At 35.7% G+C, this 24,304-nt stretch overlaps 3 protein-coding genes and 1 pseudogene across 4 annotated transcripts; 2 read left to right on the forward strand and 2 right to left on the reverse strand.

Moving 5' to 3' along the window:
* Positions 1–2,797: 2,797 nt before the first annotated feature.
* PDE320 (pigment defective 320) lies at positions 2,798–6,410 on the reverse strand. The gene is made up of 6 exons (XM_020699452.2): positions 6,035–6,410; positions 5,555–5,849; positions 5,015–5,261; positions 4,389–4,743; positions 3,569–3,891; positions 2,798–3,391 (listed from the first exon to the last, which is right to left on the reverse strand). Exons 1-6 carry the CDS (start codon positions 6,108–6,110, stop codon positions 3,197–3,199), a joined length of 1,491 nt encoding a protein of 496 aa, XP_020555111.1. The 5' UTR covers positions 6,111–6,410; the 3' UTR covers positions 2,798–3,196.
* Positions 6,411–10,972: 4,562 nt separating this feature from the next.
* LOC148786789 (uncharacterized) lies at positions 10,973–11,571 on the reverse strand. The gene is made up of 2 exons (XM_088886266.1): positions 11,404–11,571; positions 10,973–11,260 (listed from the first exon to the last, which is right to left on the reverse strand). The coding sequence occupies exons 1-2, from the start codon at positions 11,569–11,571 to the stop codon at positions 10,973–10,975; spliced, it is 456 nt and encodes a 151-aa protein (XP_088742392.1).
* A 620-nt stretch (positions 11,572–12,191) lies between these two features.
* Positions 12,192–16,364, forward strand: LOC105178830 (CBL-interacting serine/threonine-protein kinase 9-like; annotated as a pseudogene). Its single transcript, XR_016067746.1, has 13 exons — positions 12,192–12,262; positions 12,340–12,447; positions 12,563–12,643; positions 13,192–13,233; positions 13,317–13,460; positions 13,539–13,628; positions 13,835–13,957; positions 14,055–14,162; positions 14,588–14,697; positions 14,839–14,895; positions 15,390–15,464; positions 15,565–15,634; positions 15,719–16,364. The product of XR_016067746.1 is annotated as a CBL-interacting serine/threonine-protein kinase 9-like (transcript).
* A 1,989-nt stretch (positions 16,365–18,353) lies between these two features.
* KCS1 (3-ketoacyl-CoA synthase 1) lies at positions 18,354–20,456 on the forward strand. The gene has a single exon (XM_011102364.3). It carries the CDS (start codon positions 18,617–18,619, stop codon positions 20,255–20,257), a length of 1,641 nt encoding a protein of 546 aa, XP_011100666.1. The 5' UTR covers positions 18,354–18,616; the 3' UTR covers positions 20,258–20,456.
* Positions 20,457–24,304: the final 3,848 nt, after the last annotated feature.

Genomic DNA, 24,304 nt, shown 5'->3' on the forward strand with positions numbered 1-24,304 from the left:
TTTGTTTAATTTGAATCAACGATTTAGGTTTAAGTAAGTATACAATTTAAATTATATATATTTGACGTGCATAATTTGAGAAGGCTCAACTCAAAAAAAGAGCAACAAGGCCCAGGGTCGCCTAATTTACCTACCCCAACAACCCAAGGGGCCTAGCAGCCCAGGACAAAAGACGAGGCCCAAGACATCTTTGGACTCGACCCATCCTCATGAGCTAACAAGAGTGATCGACCCAAACAAGGAAGGCCTCCCCAAGGTCTGGGATTCCCTGGCGGTTGAAATTTTCTACCAGTGAGGGGTCTCCTCCGACGAAAGACACTCCAATTGGATGCATCCAATTGCGAATAGAGACATTTTGTCACTTATCCAACCATTTTAACCTATCTCCTGAAATTCAAGAAAAGGGATAGATTCCCAACAGATGGGGGCACCTCCTCTATATATACATGTTCGGTCCTCTATGCGGGAGACGGCTCCCTGACTCTCTAAGCACTATTTCTAGCCTTCATCAAACATTCAATTGCGAATTTGCATATTTTTTTTATTTAATCAGCATATCTCAATTCTTTATTATGATTATTTATTTTTTGATTTTATCTTTTCTTGAATCCAATACTAATTTAAGCGTTGGAGTGCTAAATGTTGATTTGCACATTTCTTTTCTTAGGATCATAAGCATTCCAATCCAACTCTGAACAATAGCCAAAATTCATTGGACTTATGCTACATTCGCATGCATCAATATTATATATAATTGAATATACAAAACTACATATCATAGAGGGTTTTTTTTTCACATTTCTCATGTTATAAAAGATAAATCGTATTTTTCCCCTTATTTTAATTATACAGCTTGCACATAATGTAACATAATTTTCAAATTTCAGATAGAAAATAATATTTATCAAAGTCAAAAGCATTTTTATTCCACCATTGAAAAATATTTGTTCTTGCAACCGTGGAACGAAACATACATCATTAATTCGTACATTTTTGTAGCACAATTGGAGATGGATATTTGCAGAGGGAGGACTTTGCAATTTCTTCTATCAATCCAAATTGGCAAGTGGATAGTTTGGAGTAACCATTCATTTGATAGAATCATCAAGTGTTATAAGATACCCATTATAGTTAATAAAAAAAATATCACCTAAAATAATGCGTGCGTTATAGGATGAACACGTGTCAATATCAAAATGTAAATTTGATGGGAAGAATGCAATTAATAAGCCCCAAAGAATTTATTTGAGGAGAAAAATTCAAAATACTTCAAGGGTTCGAACTTTTTTAAATGTGTTGAGTTGTACTTAATTTATCCAACTCAATGATTAGAATTGTCAATCATTGATTTTGAACCATTCGATAATTATTTAAACGACACGTAACCTATACGGACTATGATACATAAGCTTCTATAAATATTAATTGATCCATTTTCACAAGATACATCCTTAATTACTATCAGATCACAGTCTGTAATTTCTATGACTTTGAGCTCAATTCTAACTTAAAAACATTGAAGGATTTTATTTAAAAAGCATTTTAGCTAATCTAACATTTTTCTGCAAACTAATTTCACTCATTCAGATCGAGGTAATTAGTTGGACTTATATCCCAAGAAGTCGTAAGGTAATCACCACTAGTTTGCCTGCCTAGATTCTTGTGCCATTTGCCGTCCCAATTTCGAAAATTGGCAAGGTATTTGCAATCTATTGATATTATTTTCTTTTGACTTGACTTAAAAGGAGTAGTATTTTTTATTTATGTTTTTGTGATTTATTGTAAGGGAGTAGTACTTTTCGTTTATACTTTAGACGAATATTTGTAAGGGAGTAATACTCCTGATTTTATAACTTTTTTTAAAAATGATAGGGTATCAGAACTCCCCGCTGTAAATTTGTTCACCTTTTATTTTAATAAAGAAGGACTCCCCCCACCCCCCCGGTGGTTTCAATGAAAAAAAAAAAAATTCTTTTGACTTGAGGTGATGGCACTCTTCATTTATCTATCTATACTAATATAAAAAGGACCATACACTCATACATATACGTTAATATTATTGCCGTATTAATTTTTTATATGCAAAAAGTGCCCTTTAATTGATAAGATAATTAACTTATTCAAATTTTCAAATTTTATATTAACTGATAAATTAATTTTTTTTCTTTCTTGCTTTTTTTAATATAATGTTGGTTCATATATTATTACTCTGATTTAATATATATTAAAATGTGAAGATTATTTATTATAAGCACAATATGCCATAACAGTTAGTATAAAAAGAAAGATCTTCTACACTCATAAATAATGGTTAGTGACTTCGCCGCACTAATTTTTAAATATGTCATATCATAATTATATCTAAAAATTAGTTGTATATACTTTTTTTATTTAAAAAAAATCCTACACCAATTCTTTTATTGTGTTGTTTGTTTCTTTCTGTATATTTTTTAAAATGTTAGTTATTAGTTTATCTGTTTTATTCTTATTTATAATATATTTTATAATATAAAAAATTAATTATTATATACACATAATGGCAGCATATTATGACGGCTAGTATTATTATAAAAAAAAAGGGGTTTTTTAGACTCAAATTGATAGTTTTAATATCATTACACCAAATTATTATAATATCAAAAATACCCTTCAATTAATAGCTTTTAATTAACTTTACAATTCATGTCGAATTAACTACTCAATCGCGCCTCTTTAAAATATTATTTCCATGCAACTCCACACAAATTAATATTTGTGTTCCATGTAGTATGGTCATTTTTATTGATATTTAAAGTCGTAAGGCAATGACAAACTTTATTATATAGAAAAAAAATTATGTGCTTCAATAAAATTTAAATACTAGTAGAATTATATAATGTCTAGTTACTAACCAAAAAAAGAAAAAAAGAAAAAAAGAAAGAAAATAAAAACGTTACTGTCTACTACTGACAAGGGCGAATTTGATTTTGCAGTTGGGCTCCCACAAGAAATCGCTGACCTCCAGCCTCCTTGCATCTTCAAACATAATTCTTCTATATGTTATGTTAGTCGTACATGGTTAGAGCCATGCTGATGGCCTCTCATCATTGTACGTGGTCTAAAGAAGCCAAACTTAATCTCAATTTTGAGCACCCATTACACCTTATTAAAAGTGAAACAGGAAAACTACTTGCACACAAAATTGTCCATTTTAGCTTTAGGTCTCAACGAACCGTAATTCTATCATGAATTCTCTTTGTTTCGGGGAGTACCAAGCTAGAGCTTTTGCTGAACCAAGAACTTGCAAGGCATATTCAACAGCAACTACAGGGTCATTCACATTGAAGTACCATTCTTTCTTTAGATTAAGGCTCACTCCAGCATCAACTCTGAAGCTGAAAGGTCCCGCTATCTACATTTATGAAGAGCCCAAATCAAGCAAGGCCTACATCTCCTAGTAATAACATGTAAAGGACTACAAGGTACCGCAAGCAGAGAGGGGAGAGGGAGAGAATGGATCTGGAGAGATAGCACATTTTTAATGTCGATATACCAATTGATTGAAGATTAACTTTACGATAAAGAGTACCTGCTGCTGAATCAAAAGGCTGGCAGTAGGACAAATTGCCTGAACTGCTTCAATACTTGGTGCTTTAGAATTGTAAAGGTCAAATGCCACCTGAGAGGCACCAACTAGGAACTTTAACCCCAATGGAATATCTAACCGTGTGTAAAAGCGAGTAAGGTCCAAAAACCGCTTTTGGAAATGTCCGTGCTGAAAAGAGAGGGATGCAGTTGCAAAAAGATCAGCTAAAATTGCAGAATTTGCTCCTTTGGCTCGAAACCCAAATGACTCATCTTTTGTATGGGCTCTGAGCGATTTATCTCCAAGAGATGCAGTGACTACAGTACCTACAATTAAAAATATAATATAAATAATTATCAGAATTTAAGAGGACAAAAATAATAGGTGAATGACTCACAAAGACAGGGCCATTAAGCATGAGAGATGGATGTATAACAGACTAAATAATCCAACTATTGGTTTGATTCAAGAGAAGCACCCACATATTTTAACTTCATACTCCATACCAGGGCCAGCATAATCAAGTATGCGCACATGTTTTCTTCAGTAATTCCATGAGGTTACATAATTTAAATGCAGACCAAAACCTTGCATTCATTTAGGTAAACAGGAAAAGAAAATAAATAATAAACAAGTGGGTACTCCAGGCCATCAGCAACCAACATATCTCATTTTTATTTATCAAACCTAACACACTAAATAAGAATAAACCTGCTTCCCCATGGTAAACTTGCAATCAGTGTTTTCCTTCAACCAAAATCAAATCATATAAATCAAGATTACTAACATAGTACAATGTCTAATGCAACAAAACTGTGATTACCCAGGGTTGCTGATGCTGAAATATGAGGGTTGGAGAGAAATATATCATATGGTTGCACCATTTTTATCTTTGGTGCCTCACTCCTCCATATGTCAAAATTTTTCTTGACTGAAACAGCGCATTTGGCGCACAATCCAGGAAGTAAACTAGGAGGTTCTGAGCTCATAGGGTGCTCTTCACATTGTTTGGGTGAACCTACAGTATGGTTGATGCAGAAATGACAGCTAGTACCGGAATCAGAAGCCACTGATGCAAGATCCAAGGCCCATGTGAACGGAACATCCCAGTAATTACCAAGATGGTCAACAAAAAGTGCTGGCGAAGTTGCCTCCAAAGTGAGATTATGATGGGGAAACTGCCAGAACAAATGTCTCTAGTTGTCATGCCGAGACTACAGATCATGGGATAGAGTCAAGATTCAAATCTTTATCGCAATCATAAAAATGGGAGAACAAAAAGGTATAAGAAGCGAAAGAAATTACACGACTCAAGAAAGATACAGCTTGCACCAGAATCAAAACAATGACCACACTCAACAATAAACAGATATAAGAGATGAAAGAGGCTGATAACAACTAAAATGTTGAATAAGAATTTGACTAGAAGTTACTTTCATGCTAGCTTGCCTTGTGATGAAGTACTGCCTTCTTTCTAGGAGTCTTGTCATCAGCATGTGCTTCCAAGCTAAGTAGCATTGTATCTTCAGGTGTTAACAACCATTCGGAAGAGAAATTGAGGGCATACAAATTTGGGTCTGAAAGGTGTCTCCAAATACTTTGCAAAGAGGACGCATCTGATTCTTGTCTTAACCCATTCCTTCTGAGAGAAGTAACAAACTTCTGCACATCGAACTGTCCAAGCAATGTTGAAAACCTGCACGACTTAATGATATCAACAGCCAATTACAAAAATCCCTGTGGATCCAGTAGTTTGATTCATTATATATATATATATATATATATATATATTTCTAAGAGGATCTTGGTCCGGTGAGGTAAAACAAAGCATTTCGTTTTCATTGATCTTGAGGAAGAGGAGAGAAGGAAAAACTTAACTGAAGAATATTCACTAATTTGGACATTTATTTCATTCCTTAGTTTCTTTAAAACCTAACTGAATTGCTTTCTAATAGAGGTCATGGTGGAAATAGGGGAAAGCAGGAGTACCAGGTTTCGCGGGCAAAGGAGGGAAGAGGGAGAGATAGGACTCGTTGGAGAGAGAGGGAATTGGAAAATGAGGGGACGAAGGGCATCGCCATGAAACGCTGGAAGAAATCAATCTGCTTGGGCCTGGACAGCCTTGGTCCACGAGTCAATCCCAACGGAAGGACCTCACCGGGGACGGGGCGCGCCACCCCGTCCAACGTCACCGGCGTTGATACGTCCACGTCCCAGAATCCGCCATCCATCACCCATCTCAGCTTCTTCATTATTTGGTTGGTGGATTGATTGGTTCTGAACTCTAGTGAACAACAAAAATGAAGAAACTCAGACTGACAGCGTGTGTGTGTGTTGGAGAGGAGAGAATTGCAAGAGGAAAGACTGGATTTTTGTTTGATGCAAAATTCCTTCGGTGTCCCCACTGACCTTACCTAATGCCAATTGAATTCACCTCCGCTCCATCAGAGATTAAAAAAGAAAAATTACCTCTTATTACAAATGATTTGAGTTTGACCGTCACCCAGAAAAAGAATACAGGACAATTCTCTTCTATCTTCTTCATCTTCCCAAACTCTACTACTGCTACAGCTGCTGCTGCTGCTGCTGCTACTACTACTATTTAGCTTATCCACCAGCACATTTCCTTCTAACGTAACGGAGGAGAAATGAGCAGCAGCGGTTCAGTGCCGCGATCGAGGACGCGCGTTGGCAAGTATGAGCTCGGTAGGACCCTGGGCGAAGGCACCTTTGCTAAGATCAAGTTTGCCACTAACACCCTCACCGGTGCTCCCGTCGCCATTAAAATCATCGACCGTGATCGAGTCCTCTGTCACTAGATGGTTCAGCAGGTCTTTCTCTCTTTATATATCTCAATTTTTAACTCTGTTCTGTACTTACTCTCCTTTACTTAGTTTATTGTTTTTTTTTTTTACTTCATTCTTTATTCTAACTATTTTGTTAACTGTAATTGAAGCTGCTGTTTTAAGTATTACTTGTGTGCTGGGGTCATCATATCCCTCAAGTGTCATTCTTGAAACAGAAAAGAGTGGATTAAGTTTTGTTTTCATGGATTTTCCCTTTTTTTTGTTGAAAATTTTCATTTATAAATTTTGCAGAGCAAAAGAGAGATTTCGACCATGAAGATGATCAAACATACCAATGTCTTAAATTTATTTGAGGTACTGTGCACTTTTTATTGGTTTTTTAACTTTTCTTTCTTCTTTTCTTGGGGGGTGGGCAGGGGCTGGAAGGATTTGAGTGAAATCAAATAAAGCTTGTTGCCAAATGTTTGCTTAAGCATCATATTTTATGACTAATTACTCTTTGGCAAGTGATGCTGAATATAGTTCTTATAGATCACTTTGTGTTAAGCCCTGCGCCAAAAAGATTGCAGGATAATTATCCTGTGACTTAAAGGTTTAAGTGATTAATTGCAGTACCTGATAAAAAATGCTGGTTTCTGATAGATGACATGCAAATTGTGTTCAGATTATATAAGTTGATTCCATAAAAATGCAGAGGAGAAAAAGCACAGCACGGAAATATGAATTAATGGTGGATTTCTTCATTACTTGAATCCACTAGACCTGAGAAAGAAGAAGAGCTAACTGACTGCAGACTAACAGACTCTAACTACTCTACACATCAGCTACCACGTGTATAGTACAAGACAAGGCCCGAATCAACTCAATAAAAACTAATCTAAGAAATGCGATTTATGTACAAAGTAGATAAGTGGAAAACAACGACATATTGCAGCCCATGCATCATGAAGAACATTCCAGAATGCTGCTGCTCTGCTTGCTGTTGCTACACTCTGCTTGCTTATCTTTCATCATCCCCCCTCAAGATGGACTAGGGGAAACGAAACCAAGCCTAGCTTGGACAAGAAGGAACCAAAAACAGGACTAGGAAGTAATTTTGTGAAATGTCAGCAAGTTGAGATTACCAGAAATGTGTGATGGAAGAACAAAACCAGCCTTGAACTTGTCCCTCACCAAATGACAGTCAATTTCAGTGTTTAGTTTGTTCATGGAATGTGGGATTGGCAACAATGTGGATAGCGGCTTGATTGTCACAATAAACTGGAATAGGTGTAGGAACAGAAACACCCAGATCATTGAGCAAGTAAGAAATCCATGTAGCTCGCAGACACTAGTGCCAAGACTCCTGTATTCCGCTGCTGCTGTAGAACGAGCAACTGTTGTCTGCTTTTTGGTTTTCCAGGAAATCAAGGCCTTCCCCAAGAAAACTGAGTAACCAATTAAAGAGCGACGCGAATCAACACAGCTTGTCCAACCCGCATCTAAGTAAGCAGTGAGAGTAGAGGAATTGGAAGATGGAAAGAAGAAACCCTGATCAGGGCACCCCTTAAGATACCGTACGAATCCATATGAATCTGGCCAGGCTGATGGACAAATTGTTGGGCGCCAAAAGAAACGTCTGGACGAGTAAAACTTACATATAGGAGGCGCCCCACCAAGTGTCAATAAGGCTCAGAATTTTGTAAAGGAACAATGTCTTGAGCAGAAAGTTTCAGACCCATAGGAAGAGGGTTCTTGGCTGGCTTGAAATCTTGAAGACCAGTGTCAAGAATGATGTCCCTGATTACTTATGTTGAATAATATAGAGAATGATGTCCCTAATGTATTTATGTTGACTAACACGAGACCTGCTGCAGAACGAGCAATTTCCAATCTAAGGAAATATTTTGTAGGACCCAAATCTTTAATTTTAAAGGCTGAATGTAAGAAATTCTTGACCTTATCAATATGCAATTGAGACGAACCACTTAGTAGTACATCATCTACATACACCAAGAGAATAAGGTGGTTATCAGAAGTTTGTTGAGTAAATAACCAATGGTTGTGAGATGATTGAGAAAAGCCATAGCCAATGAGTTGATTACTGAGCTCCAGATTCCATTGTCTAGAGGCCTGTTTCAGTCCGTATAAAGATCGCTTCAATTTTCGAACCTTCCCTTCTTCAATAGAATAACCATATGGCACAGATAGGTATATGTCCTCATCAAGAAACCCATGTAAAAATGTGTCATTAATATCAACCTGATGAATTGGCCAATTGTTGTTAGATGCCACACAGCCAACAACAAGCGGACTGTTACAGCCTTAGCGAGGGGAAAATCTATCGATTAGTCCACACCTTCGACTTGATTGTAGCCTTTAGCCACACACCTTCGACTTGATTGTAGCCTTTAGCCACCAACCTTGCCTTGTATCTGTCTACAGAACCATCAGGTTGTAGCTTAACTTTGTATACCCATTTGCTTCCTATTGGCTTCTTATCAGGTGGAAGATCCATGATATCCCAAGTATTGTTTCTTTCCAGTGCCAATTCATCCTGCATAGCTTTCTCCCCCTCCAAAAAACCTTTAGCCTGCAAATAATGCTTAGGTTAGTGCACAGTAGATAAAGCAGCCATAAATCCTATGTATGAGATGCAATATCAGAAAGCTTTATAGAAAAATCCGAAGAAGAATTACAGTGAAAATCAGTTAACCAAGCGGGGGTTTTAGTATGTCTAGTTAACCGTCTAAGGGGAGACTGTGGAAGAGATTGAGTAGGAACAGGGATATTGGATGAAATTTGATCAGGATATGAGTCAGATGTGCTAGGGACATGAGCTGAATGTGACTCAATAACAGGATCAAGGATAGAGCACTGTCTGAAATAGAAGTAGAGCTTTGGTATGGAAAGACATTTTCATGTAAAACGTCCCTAGATATGACTCACTATGTTATCCAGGTCATATAGTTTGTAGGCCTTTTGCCCATGAGCATACCCCAGAAATATGCATCTAAAAGCTCTTTGATCGAATTTAGATTTGTGAGTAAAGGTGTTTGAAGCAAAACAGAGACATCCAAATGTTCTAAGGTTATCATAAGATGGAGAGGCTTTATGTAGTAGCTCGAACGGGGACTTCCAATTCAATGTGGAGGATGGCAATTTGTTGATAATGTGGGTTGCTGTAAGGCCAGACTCTGCCCAGAAATGCCTAGGCAAATGGGACTCAAACATAAGGGCTCGAGCAATTTGTAAAAGGTGTCTATGTTTCCTTTCTACAACACCATTTTGTTTTGGTGTGTAGACACAGCTTTTTTGGTGGATTATGCCATTGTTCTGAAGGAATTCTTGACAAGGGAGGCTAGGAATTCTGATCCATTATCGTATCACTTTGATTTTGGTATCAAACTGTGTTGATATCTGGGCAAAGAAAGATGTCATGATCTGAAGGGTTTGAGATTTGTGTTGTAGAAGGAAAGTCCAGGGTACTCTTGAATAATCATCCAACATTGTTAACACATAATGACATCCAGTTAACGAGGTTTGTTTATATGCCCCCCAAATGTCAATGTGAAGAAGATCAAAAGGAGAATTGGAGTGTGATTTGCTAAGGGGAAATGCCAGTCTTTCTTGTTTAGCAAGGGGCAAATGCAACAAATGTCTTCATTATTGCTATCTTTGATACTCAATACAGGAAAGTGGCTCAACACATGAGAACTTGCATGTCCTAGACACTTATGCCACAATGTATAAAGTTTTATATCAGAAGAAAAACAGGATACATGTTTCTCAATTGTCTGAGACAAAGAAGTAGGAATAAAAGAATTGGTATCCAAATAGTAAAGTCTCCCCTTCTGTTTTCCTGTTGTGAGTGTATGGTTATTCTTCAGGTCCTGCACGACGCACAAAGATGTGAGAAATAGGAAACTAACAGACTGAGATTGGCATAATTGTGACACTAAAAGTAGGTTGTGTTTAAAGCTAGGAACCAAGAGGACATTTGTGAGAGTTAGGCTGGGAGAAAGATGAATATCACCACATTACGTAGCTTTTGCAATGCTATTATCAGGAAGATGAATATTGATGCAGGAATGAAGATTTTGTAAGGAGTGAAACAAATTTACATCACCACACATATGACTAGTAGCTCCAGTGTCTACTATCCAAGAACCAACATTTTCATCTCCAGAAATCTTAATCAATGTCATACCTGCCATCTCTTAGTTCTGTGCAAAGTGCACCTTTACTGGATCATAAGGCACCTTGTTCTGCACTATTTTTAAGGCCTCCATCAAATCTACAACAAAGTTATGGTTTGCTGCACTTATATTGTCCATGGGACTCTGTTGCGTTGTTTCATTGACTGCATACGCCCTTCCTGAAGACCACTGTTCTACCTCTGGTCATTTAAATCTTTGTACCAATCACGTCGACCGTGGATTTTGAAGTAAGTGTCCTTGCTTTGCCCTGGCTTGTTGTAGTGTCCACAAACCAAGTTTCTTTTGTTTGTAGGACCTTTCTTCTTTAAGTAGTTCCTAGGTCCAACTCCTTTACTCTCGCAGCTCCTTACTTGCATTGCGACATTGTCCCCAGTTTCTGCAAATCCAAGGTCCACTTCCCGTTATCTTTCCACCTGTAGCACCATTAAGTATGCTTTATCAACGTCGGGAAGAGGATCCAACACCAAAATCTGATTTCTAATTTTATCATGTGACTCGTTCAATCCCATAAGGAATTGAATCAATTGGCTCGCTTCAGTTTGATCAATCTTTGCCTTATTACATCCACACGTGCACTTGCCACAGGTGCACATGGCTGGTGGCATCAAGCACACCAAATCATCCCATAGCTGCTTCAGGTTTGTGTAATATGCAGTAACATCCAGATTACCCTGCGACATGGAACTAATCTGGCGTTGAATCTTATATAAGAGTGGTCCATCACACTCACCATATCTTGCTTCTAGATCCAGCCATAGAGAACGTGCTGAAGTTGCGTACAAAAAGCATTCAGAATATCCTTAGATATTGTATTCAGTATCCAAGTTCTCACCATAGAATCCATAATTCTCCATTGTCTGAGTTCGGCGGAGCCATCAGCTGGTTTCGCAGACGATCCATCAATGTAACCAAGCTTGTACCTACCTTCCAGTGGAATACGGACAGATCTGCTCCAAGAAAGCCAGTTTCGCCCATTCAAAGGGGCAGAAATCATCACCATCCCAGGGTGATCCAATACCTGAACTCTGGTATTCGAACTATCGCCACCAGAGCCAATAGTTCCAGTTACATCGTTTACGCCGTGGTTGAAGTGCTTGCCATCACAGTAACAAATTCAAACAAACCACAAACTGATTGTAAAGATATGCAGAGACCATCAAAATGATGGCTCTCATACCATGTTCAGATTATAAGTTCATTCCATAAAAACGAAGAGGAGAGAAAGCACAGCAAGGAAATATGAATTAATGGCTACTTGAATCTGGAGCTGAAGGCTCTGTTAAATAGCAGTCACAAGAGCAGAGAATGAAGAAGAACTAAATAACTGCTGACTAACAGACTCTAACTACTCTACACGTTAGCTACTATGTGTATAGTACAAGACAAGGCGTGAATCAACTAATAAAAACATAATCTAAGAAATGCGATTTATCTACAAAGTAGATAAGCGGAAAATGACTACGCATTGCAGCCCTCTGCATCATGAAGAATGTTCACCGATGCTGCTGCTCTGCTTGCTGTTGCTACACTCTGCTTACTTATCTTTTATCAATTGTTGCCTTATTTAAAGGTCTCAGATACTTTAAGTTCACCTATTCCTTGTTTTTTGCCAATAATAAGTTATGGCTAGCAGAACCAAAATCTATATCGTTCTTGAATATGTTGATGGAGGCGAGCTCTTTGACAAAATCGTAAGTGTTTAATTTTAATCAAAATTTTCAGCTGTTATGCCCTGAAAAAGGTGATGTCATTTTCCCTTCCTCTATAGGCTAAATATGGAAAACTTCAAGAAGATGTGGCTAGGAGATATTTTCAACAGCTCATCAACGCTGTGGACTACTGCCACAGTAGAGGCATATACCACAGAGATTTGAAGGTTGAACAAGACCTGTTATCTATCTCACAGTTTATGCGTCTTTTTAACAAAACTTTCACTTTCTTTTTCTACCTTGTTTAGAAATGTTGTGCGTGTCTCAATATAAATTTTGCAGCCGGAGAATCTGTTGCTGGACTCGTATGGTGTTCTTAAAGTTTCTGACTTCGGATTAAGTGCATTTGAGAAGCAAGTCCAGGTGAGTTGTCTATAATTTCTGTCATGGACTCATTGGGGGGCCAAAGTTTTCCATTTTGAAGACGTGGAAAGGCTGCCAGAAACGTTATTTGGATCTGTTTTAAAGTGTTATTCAACTATGCGTCACTTTTTTCATGTATTCCATGATGAGAAATTTTGGTCTCAAACGGCCTTTCCTTTTGACTCGTTTCTTCTTGTTGCATCCTAGTATAATAATCTACAATCAATATCTTTGGTTCATGTCAGAAAAAGCTGCTCCAGCTTGGGATTGATACATGTTTAGAGACTGCATCTTGGTTGGCTCATTTTATTTTCCTGTTCAGGAACTTGCAAGGTCCCTACACAATTGTTCACTAGATAGAAAATGGATACTTGTAATCTTATTCTTCTTTCATGTTCTCGAGTTTTTCTGTCAATTCCACTTATGCATGCGAATCTATTTTTATCATGTTCGTGTCGGGTAACCATTATCATGAAGTCCTACATGAATTTTGCTTTTCTGAGGGCTCCAGAAGTGAACGATGAAAATCTCATGATGATTCTTTATAGGAAGATGGGTTGCTTCACACGGCCTGTGGCACGCCGAATTATGTAGCACTGAGGTACTACTTATGGTTTTATGGAACTAAGAAGGGAAAGGCGCAAGTGTCTATGTTCAGTTTCAAGATTTTGAGATGTCTTTTCTCCATCAGGTGCTCACTGATAAAGGCTATGATGGTACATCGTCAGATATATGGTCATGTGGGGTTATCCTCTTTGTTCTGATGGCTGGATACTTGCCTTTCAATGAGCCCAGCCTCATGGCTTTGTATACGAGAGTAAGTTTGGAGAGAGCTCTACTTGCTTTCTACTCTGAGTTGCATTTGGAATGTGGTACGAACTAATTGTTTTTCCAGATTCAAAAGGCCAATTTCTTGTTTCCATCGTGGTTCTCGTCCAGTGCAAAAAAGCTGATTAAGCATATTTTGGATCCAAATTCACTCACTGTGAGCTCTTCGAAGCTTGTCTTTATCTTATTTATCAGTCAAATGTCCATTCATTACAAGATGTTTTTCCTCTGCTATCTCTTTCTTGTAGTTCTATTCTTTCCTTGTTTCATAGTTCTTATGCATTTTCTCTAGTTTTGACAAATTCATGTACACATGTTTAGGGAGTTTGGAGTTCTTCTGTATAATTCGTGGGTATCTTGCAGTGGATGACTATTCCTGAAATTCTAGAAAATGATTGGTTCAAGAAAGATTACAAGCCACCTTACTTTGAGCAGGAAGAGGAAGTAAGTCTTGATGATGTTGATGCTGTCTTGAATGACTCTGAGGTAAGCTATTTAAATCACAGAATTCTGTTTTGGTACTAGCTGCTACTGTGTATACATAGCTAAACTTCAATTTGACCAAGAACATTTTCTTTGACAGGAAAACCTTGTTACAGAAAGCAAAGAGAAACCTGTATCCATGAATGCCTTTCAGCTCATTTCTAGGTCTCAGGGTTTCAGTCTCGAAAATTTGTTTGATAAGCAGAAGGTATGTGAGTTCAGCTGTCCTTTATTTTTCCACCATTCTGTGGTTGTTGATGCATATTATAAGTAAAAGAATCATTTGAACAAAGAATTCTGAAGATCAGAATTAAAGTCTACCTGCAATTTGTACCCTGTAGCTTTATATAAATCTTTGTTCCTTCATAATTTGTTGTTGAATCTATTCTGGGGCTCTGTCCAGCTAGCCATATGCCAGCACCAACACTGATCAGACATAGCTGATTCTGTCGTCAATGTACATATATGCAGTTATCCTTTCATGGTGTCAGTTGACTGTCACATATGGCTAATCTAATGGTCCACCAACCCATGTGGGTTTGGACACGAATGACCCCCCTTCATGGTAAAGTCAAAATCATCAGGGTACCTAATTATTTCCTTTTTATTTTTGTCTTGGATCAAACAATGCAGGGCCTGGTAAAGAGAGAAATACATCCAAGCATCCTGCGAGTGAGATAATGTCAAAAATTGAGGAGGCTGCTAAACCTTTGGGTTTTAATGTTCATAAAAAAACCTTTAAGGTACTATACACAGTTTCTTGGACATTTCATTCCTCATGCCTTCTCTTCCTAGATGAAAGGAGGATAATATTCAATGTCCCATCAGTTCATCGGAAATAGTCCTCTGGCCGACTTGCCACTTATTCTTTGTAGCTATTGCAGATGAAGTTACAAGGTGACAAGAAAGGAAGAAAAGGCCAACTTGCTGTAGCTACAGAGGTATATATCAACTTCGCTTTGGACAAATGAAATGTCAATACTTCATATTTTGTGTGTATAAGTCTGGGGATCAAGGTACTTACAGTGACTAGGACGTTGTGTGCTGAAGAACAATATGGTGAATTACTGCGATAACTTGTAGCAATGAACCGATTACTCTTTATTGATGGAACAGGAAAGATGCTTCTAAGATTTAAAGCATCTGTTGGTAATTATGAGCAGATACAAGGATTGAATCAAATGGTTATGTTGACAAAAGCTGATTACTTGTCTTGGTGTTTCATTTTAAAATCTACAGTTCTGGAGGAATTTTCTCAGTTGATCGGAGACTCTGGGAAATGGTTTTTGTGGGTTAAAGACTTTGTATAATTAGTAACATGAACTTCCTAATGGATAGGGTGTGGTCAGTGTATCTTTTTCTTTCTCTTTCCTCTGGTATTGTTCAGTATGGTATAGCATTGAATATATGGGCATCTGGTTGGTTTTGATGTCAGGTCTTTGAGGTGGCTCCTTCCTTGCACATGGTGGAGCTTCGCAAAACTGGTGGTGACACCCTGGAGTTCCACAAGGCATGATAATGTTCAACTATTAAATAACCTTTCTATGTATGTTTGTTTTGAGGACCGGGCACATTGATTAACTTATGTAGTAATTCTAAATTTATGGCAGTTGTACAAAACCTTCTCATCAGGGTTAAAAGAATTGTCTGGACGTCTGAATCAAATGATGAAAAAACGAGGTGGGCTCCCATTAATGCATGTGCAAGTACCATGCATCTTATTTGGATACTGGATATATGTTGACATTTTGTTTTCTACGACAGATGGTAACGAGTGACTTTAGTGCTCGTGAATTCAAACGAATCCTTGATTGTCCAGCTTTTTGCATCATCATATCTGGCACTGGCAGAAGAACCATATGATTTCTAATGGGGCCTGAAGTCATGGGTGGGATGAGAATATACTGAAAAATATAATTGAGTTTGAGGTATTCAGTTAATCCATTGTCTTGGTTTTAGGCTTAGTAATGAAAGTTGAGTTGGAAGTTAAATTGTGATGGCTCTCTCAAAGACATGTAATGTGGCTTCCTCGACATTATGAATCATATATCAGAAGATCCTAAAACGGGCAGCAAAGCAGCGGCAAAACGCGAAATTCTGCAGGGAAAGAGATGGTTTTACTTTGAGATTCTTATAGAAAGGTGGATGAATATGAAAGCTTATCTCAGATCTATGATATACCTTTTTTAAAGCTGTGGTACAGACTGCAGAGGATGGAAAAAATCATGGTTTGTTTGGGAATTGGGATACTCAAAGCTGCTGCTAATTGTATTTGCATATGATAAAAAAAGTGGAGGTGGTTTTCTTGAACGAAACCGTTTCCCAACTAGTACAGATGGGTCTTGCTGTTCAAAGTTAATTTCGTGCGGCATAAAATATGGGAAAAGGGGATGCTCTAATAATTCTTCTACGTAACATTTTTTTGAAGGATTAATATTTGTCTGTCTCCAGAAGCAAGTTGGCATGAAGAAAAGCAAAGCTAAAAGACTCTGAATCCCTATTAATTAAAATTCCTTTCTTCTTAGAGGTTGCATTCCATACGTAAGAAAATTTTATCTTTTATCAAGTATAGGTGGATTAGATAGCAACTGTGTATATTTTTCTCGTTTTTTTATAAAAAAAAAAAAGAAAGAAAGAAAGAGAGAAAAAAAATTGATGTTGATGTGATTGATGCAGATTATGTAGGTAGGGCATGCGTGTATGTGGGATTCTTGGAAGAGTGAAGGCCCCATTAATGAAGTGGATATTTCTTTGTGATGGATGGATGGATGTTGGAAGTTGGTCATAAATACACATTAATAAGTTCAATCGCATTGGTATAGGAGATGGAGATAGAGAATTATGAAAATGTGCAACACGTAGGTTCCGGTTCCAGTTCCAGTTCCAGTTCCAATTCCAGCTGCGTCTGCACCTTTGCCGGCTTCTTTCTCAATGTGGCTGAATATATTCCCTCCATAGCCACATGTGGCTGAATATAATATTACTTTATCGGGTCAACGCCTGATTATAAAGGGTGCAGTAGTCAGTATTGCATGATAAAAATAGTTCACGAATTTCCACATGATCATCAGTTAATTCTGAACATAACAAGTTAATGTTTGAGCATGGGATGGGATGGGCTTGCGATTGATGAGGAATGAGGAATGAGGATCATCTCATTACATTAATAATTTTGTTTGTTGACGGACATATCCACCACCCACCACCCACCACCCACCACCCATTCCTCCTTAGTACAACTTAGGGGCTACCTTATATGGTTAGGTTAGGTTTTATCCACCCAAAACCAAATTTTCCATTTCTACCTAAATTACCAAAATTCGCCCGATTCCATTCATTAATCCTGACTGCACGCTCCTGAATACAACTCCCTTCTCATTTCACATCTCTCTCTCCCAAACATAAGTTGACAACAATATGCACCTACAGAGACACACAATATATTAATATTTTTCATCTAAATTAGTTAATTTTTTTTCATATTGTCAAGAGTTTATTTGTTTTTTGGTTTCTATTTTTAATACATATTACGTGATTTAATCATTTAACAATAAAAGCTCCAATGTCTCCACCATACATACCTGTACTGCACTGCGTGTGCAAGTCATGAAATTAGATTTTTCTTTTTATTTTTTGGTTGGGGGGTGGGGATTAAATTCTTCATGTATGCGAGTATTATTAATTTTAATATGAAAAGATTATTGGTTGGCTGGACGAAATGTGGCGACGTCACATGGCAACTTGGTTAATAACTCCATGCTGATCAACAACACTACCTATAATTTGATTGGCACATCTAGACAAGAATGAGGGACAGCTTTGGATTTATTTCAAATGTTTTGATTTCATTAAAAGGTAATCTTTTAAAGTATTATAAATTTATAATAAAATAGGAGTAGTGATTTTATGAAATACCAAATAGTTTGAAAATTGTAAATACTTAATAAGATATGTATTATTTTAGGAATAATTGTATCATCTTTTTATAAAATTTATTGTAATTATACGTAAATATTTTGTAATTATATATAAGAATTATGTTTTGTACCTTGATTTTCATTCCCTTTCAACAAACAGATCTATCAATTAATTTGAAATTTATTGATATTGATCAAAATATTTGAACGAAAAATTTATATTTTAATCCTGATTAGCTTATTATAAATAAATTTCAGATATATATAATATTTTTTACGTAAACTAATCTTGTCCATGTTCACATGGTGTTCCGGATTCCCCCTAGTTGAGGTTGAGGTTGAGGTTGAGGTAGGTGAGCTATCCATCTGTTTCCATACGATTTCTTAAAGACAGTGATGAGTCATTAAATGTCGGGCCAATTGGTTTAATTTTCTTGCAGCTTTATGTTTCTTCTCTTCCCTCTTTCTGCTACTCTATAAAAAACATACTCCATCCCCTTTTTTTCTCCTCCAATCCCAACCAACAGTAGCGGTTACAGCACTGCCTTTTCTATCCAATTATTTCTGTTTGAGAATCTATCTACTTCTTGAGCTTATATATTAATTTTCTTGAAACAAGGCAACCAACAATTTTTTGTTTGAGACCAAAAACAAATACAGAAAAACAATCAGAGCTATATATCTAGCTAGCCTCATTCGATCTTGATCATTTTATATATATATACACACACACACACACATAGATATGGAGAGATCTGGTGCAGCAGCAGGCGGTGGAGAAACGAATAATAATAGCATAGAGATGAATGAGGAGAGGCTACTGGCAGAAGTGGCTTTCAAGGACTCCTCATCCATGGTCATTAAAATCAAGCGAGCATTGCCCGACTTTTTGCAGTCTGTGAAGCTCAAATATGTCAAATTAGGCTATGGTTATTCATTCATTAATCCTCCCTGCACTCTCCTTCTCTTCCTGTTCCTGTCTTTGTTTATAGCCACTGCCATCCATCAGCTCATCACTGGCCTACCACTCTTCACCCTTTTCTCTGATATATGGATGAATCAAACACTTAATGTCATGGACACTGCCACCCTCGTATTCGGCTCAACTCTACTTATGTTCTTGTTGGCCATCTACTGGGCCAAGCGACCAACCCCTGTTTACTTGGTTGATTTTGCATGTTACAAGCCAGAAGATGAGAGGAAACTGTCCATAGATTCATTCATGAAGTTGACAGAAGAAAATGGTGCGTTTGAACAAGACTCAATTAACTTCCAGAAGAGAATATCATATCGTTCCGGGCTTGGTGACGAGACCTATTTCGCAAAGGGCATCACCTCCAACCCCCCAATGCTATCCATGAAAGAAGCCCGTTTGGAGGCAGAAGCCGTCATGTTTGGCGCATTGGATTCTCTCTTCAGCAAGACAGGTGTTGAGCCTAAGGACATTGGTATTCTTATTGTCAACTGCAGCTTATTCAATCCAACCCCATCTCTCTCTTCCATGCTCGTCAACCGTTACAAGCTCAGAACAGACATCAAGAGCTTCAATCTTGGAGGAATGGGCTGCAGTGCTGGCCTCATATCTATAGACCTGGCAAAACACCTACTTCAGGCTAACCCTAACACATATGCAATTGTGGTGAGCACAGAGAACATAACCCAGAATTGGTATTTCGGCAATGACCGCTCAATGTTGCTGTGCAACTGCATATTTCGGATGGGGGGCGCAGCCATTCTGCTGTCAAACAAGGGCAGAGACAGGCGGCGGTCAAAGTATGAGCTGGTTCACTCGGTACGAACCCACAAAGGAGCGGATGACAATAGCTATAACTGTGTGTACCAAAGAGAAGATGACAAGGGCATAGTTGGAGTTTCGTTAGCTAGAGAACTGATGGCGGTGGCTGGGGATGCATTAAAGACGAATATAACGACGTTAGGGCCTCTAGTTCTGCCATTCTCGGAGCAGTTGATGTTTCTTGTAACGTTGGTGAAGAGAAAGGTGTTGAGAGCTAAGGTGAGGCCTTATATACCAAACTTCAAGCTCGCATTCGAGCACTTCTGCATACACGCGGGGGGGAGGGCAGTTCTTGATGCGATTCAGAAGAATCTGCAACTTACGGAGTGGCATATGGAGCCATCAAGAATGACGCTGCATCGCTTTGGGAACACATCTAGTAGTTCACTGTGGTACGAATTGGCATACACAGAAGCAAAAGGTCGGGTTTCCAGAGGTAATAGGGTGTGGCAGATTGCATTCGGGTCGGGTTTCAAGTGTAACAGTGCTGTCTGGAAAGCGTTGAGGGATATCCCTGCTAAAGAGTGCAGGGGTAGTCCATGGTACGATTGTATTGATAAGTACCCAGTAGAGGTGCCACCTATTGCATAGTGAGTGCGTGCTAAGAATGTTGAGCTGAGCTGCCCTGCCGGCCTGCATGCACCCTTCTACTTTGATATTCTTAAGTATTATTACTATATATTAGGGAAACTGGAACTCTTATAATATATCTATGTATAAGCATTTAAAAGACCTTCTGATCATCAGTATTTATCAATATGTATGTAGCTAGGAAGGAATCTGTTTCAAATTTTTGAGTTAAGTATATTGATGGAAACAAATCAAGATTCAATTACACACAAAAGCAGGGAAGATCTATTAATTTGAATTTTGAAGAAAGTTAAGGGGAAATTAGAAACATGCGTCATCGCACATTTAATTCCAATCCAATTACTTATTAGGGATAATTATGTTTACGGCCCTTCACTCATTGTCTTCTTAAACAAATCATCCCTACTTTTGGAAAAATTATAAAAACCACCACCCTTAGCAGCCTTTAAAACTCAAAATTGCCCTTATTGACTAGGTCAACCTTTAAAATAATTTTTCAACAATAGAAATACCCTTAAAGGTATTTTTGTAATTATCAAAAGGTAGAAGGGATGTTTTACTTATAAATAGAAATAGAGGGTGAATTTAATAATTTTACTACAGGATAATTTATATATAATTAAATTTAATATTTTAATTATTAAAAGGTACAATTTTATATAGAGATTCAACAAAAAAGTTAATATGATAATTTATATTTAAATTAGAAATTAGTATAAATAATAAAAAATATATATATGTTAGTCCTATTACTCATCTTCATAAATATTACTTTGACACCTCTTCACCTTTTAATAATTATAGAAACACCCTAAGTGCATTTTTGTCCTTGAAAAATTATTTTAAAGCTTGACCTAATTAATAGGGGTACCTTTAGGTTTTAAATACTGCGATGGGTGATTTCTGTAATTTTTCAAAAGACAAGAATGATTGTGTAAAAAAACAATAGGTGAGGGTGTGTAAATATAATTATCCCTTTTAATCAATACAAAAGCATATATCACTGTATATTAGTAGTACTAGTCAACTTTAAGGGATAATTTATACTCTCATTCCCAAAGATTTGATATAATCATATGTGGATCCTCTGTGATTTTGGAAAATTATATCTAGTACCACTGATATTTACTTTCATCTTATAAATAAATCCATTCATTAATTAAAAGTCACTGAATTTGCTTATATTAATGAAAAACCAAATAAAAATTCATATTTATATTCTCAATTGACTTATTACTGTTTATAACAGGTCAAACAAATCTTGTATGATCAAATTATTCTTATATATATTTACATGTTAATCCTGTGAAGATGTACTTTACTAATACAAGGGTAGTTTAATGAGAGATTTTTTTTTTAACCTGCAATAAGTTAATAACAACTAATAAGTCAATTGAGGGTAAATATTAATTTTTATTTAATTTTTTTTATTAATATTCACAAATTCGGTGAAATTTTATAAACAAAGTGATTTATTTTATAAATGATAGAAATATTAAGTATATTTTGGAGGAGGAGACTATAATTATCCAATCTTAATTAGGTAAGCCCATTCTAGCAAGTGGCAACGCCATTAATTGCTGACCGAGAAAGTGTGACTGTGGATCATTTAAAGTTTGCAACTAAAGAAATTATTTAGTTGTAATTGATTGTATTTTCATCTCGTCCCAACGAGAAATAAATGAGATTCGGAATGAGTATGTGATTAGATATGAGATAAATAGTAAAAATAATTATTGTGATGTGTACAAAGTACTGAGTAAAAAAAGAAAATATAATAATTGTAAGTAATGTGATGTGTTTTCTTTAGTATAACTAGTTGTTGTGATACGTTGATTTTATGTGTATATAATAAATCATTTTTTATACTTTAAAATATATTATAAATAAGAGTATAATATACAAATAAATACATTATATTAAAAAATTAAAAGAAAAAAAACTAATTTATAGTTAATGTATAATTTAGAAAGTTGAATAAGTAAATTATTTTATTAGTTGAACGGCATTTTGACTTTATAAAAAATTGGTGCATTGTGTCATTAATCGCAGTTTGTGAGTATGGAATCCCTTATATATATATATATATATTAGTATAGATAATGAAATGTGTTTGAAATAATTTTTGTTTTAGATGAGAAAATTATTCCACAACCAAACACCACCTCATTGCTTGTTTGATTGGGTTAAAAATAGGTGCATAAGAAAAGTATAAGTAAACAACAATGTACAAAAAACAAATAAATAAATTGATGTTTGATTAAGGAGAATAAATAGATCAAAAATAAAAATGAATGTATATAAAATTCTCCGGAGGTCTAATTTTGTTTTCATCCATAATTAAGTGGAAAAATAAATTATCTATACATATAATGTCTCTTAAATTCTTTTTTCTTCTCCAGCTAATAACACCAATACAAGTGTGTTCTTATTTTTGTTTGATAGCATATTTTTATTAATAAGCTTTTAATTTTTAATAACTTAAATATTTTAGCATAATAATAGTTTATCATTTTTTACTACAAAATAAAGATAAATGTACAAGATGAAATATTTGAAATTTACTTTCCTTCAATCATATTAAACAATTCAAAAAGAAACTATATTTTTTTCTCCTTCCCCTACAGTTGATATATTGAAATCAATTCTAATGAAATAAATACTAATAGTCACAACTAATAACTATTTAAATAAAATCTTTAAAAATTATAATAGTCACTGGAAAAAATATATATGCTACATAAAAAGAAGCACACACAATACAGAAATTTAAAAAAAACATACATTTTTAAGAAATTAAAGTAACATGTAGGACAATGTCCTACTTATTCAGAATGTGATCTTCAAGGTAATCTAATACTTATTTGATAACAAATATTAAACTATAACTAAAAAGCACCAAATCAAAATAAATTAAATAAACATGTTTATTCTATTTTAATGAATTTTTATATTATCAACACATATTTTTAAATTTTCTTATTCATTACTTCTCCATATAAAAAAAATCAACCACTATGTATTTTTATTTATCTATCTTTGTTATTATATATCCTACACACATATATGGATATATACATGCGTGTGTGAATTTTTTTGTCTGCTTGTGTATGTTTATAATTATCTTGACCCAATATTATATGAATTGAATTGACATTTACTTTAACTAAAAAATTGCATATCTATGATGTAGAAAAAAATTAGTTTTTATAATATAAATGAAGTGGGGAATAATTATTTTATTTTTAACTGTATTCATTTACTTTAATTGTAAAAATGATATTTTTAAATCTAATTTAACATATTTTTATTCATAAATTCATCTTATTATTATAATGTAACAATTTTGTTGAGTTAATTAATTTTGGTTGTTAGTAATTTTTTATGCCATTCATAAATAAAAAAACTTAAAAATATATGATATAATCATTTTGTTACAATCTGTTTTTATAATCATCTTATTTTATTTCAAGTAATATTTGCTTCATAATATATACTATTATAATTAGTTTGATTTATTATTTAATTCAAAATAAGGACTTTTTCACAATATTATTAAAAGAATTGGTAAGTTAGTCATATTTACTTGTATTATTCTATGATAAATATATAACCATGTTACTTTTTACATATTGTAATTGATATATCATATTTTTATACTTTTTCTAACTATAATTGCCAAAAAATGCATTTATTATCATAAATAATTATAAAAAAGCATATGAAAATACTAATATTATTGTACAAGTAATTGACTTTATACTAAAAACCGCCTCAAATCATCCCAATCCAATTAAAATGTAAAGTGCGATTTTGATTATGGTTGGGCTGGATTTGAATTAAACTTTTTAAAAATTGCAAATATGAGGTTAGATAAAAAATAATTAAGTCCAACCCGCACGTACTAGAAGTAGGTCTTGCACATTGGGTTGAGTCGCGCGTACGCTTATAAAGTGTATATGGGTTACTCTCCTACTTGCTAGGACCAAGACCACCAGCTGCAGAGAAGCGCAGCAGCCATAGAACCATGTGGGCCGCTCTGCCACT

The sequence above is a fragment of the Sesamum indicum genome, linkage group LG10 (assembly GCF_026168435.1).
Source record: "Sesamum indicum cultivar Baizhima isolate 11 linkage group LG10, ASM2616843v1, whole genome shotgun sequence".
In the NCBI taxonomy this organism is placed as follows: Eukaryota; Viridiplantae; Streptophyta; class Magnoliopsida; order Lamiales; family Pedaliaceae; genus Sesamum; species Sesamum indicum.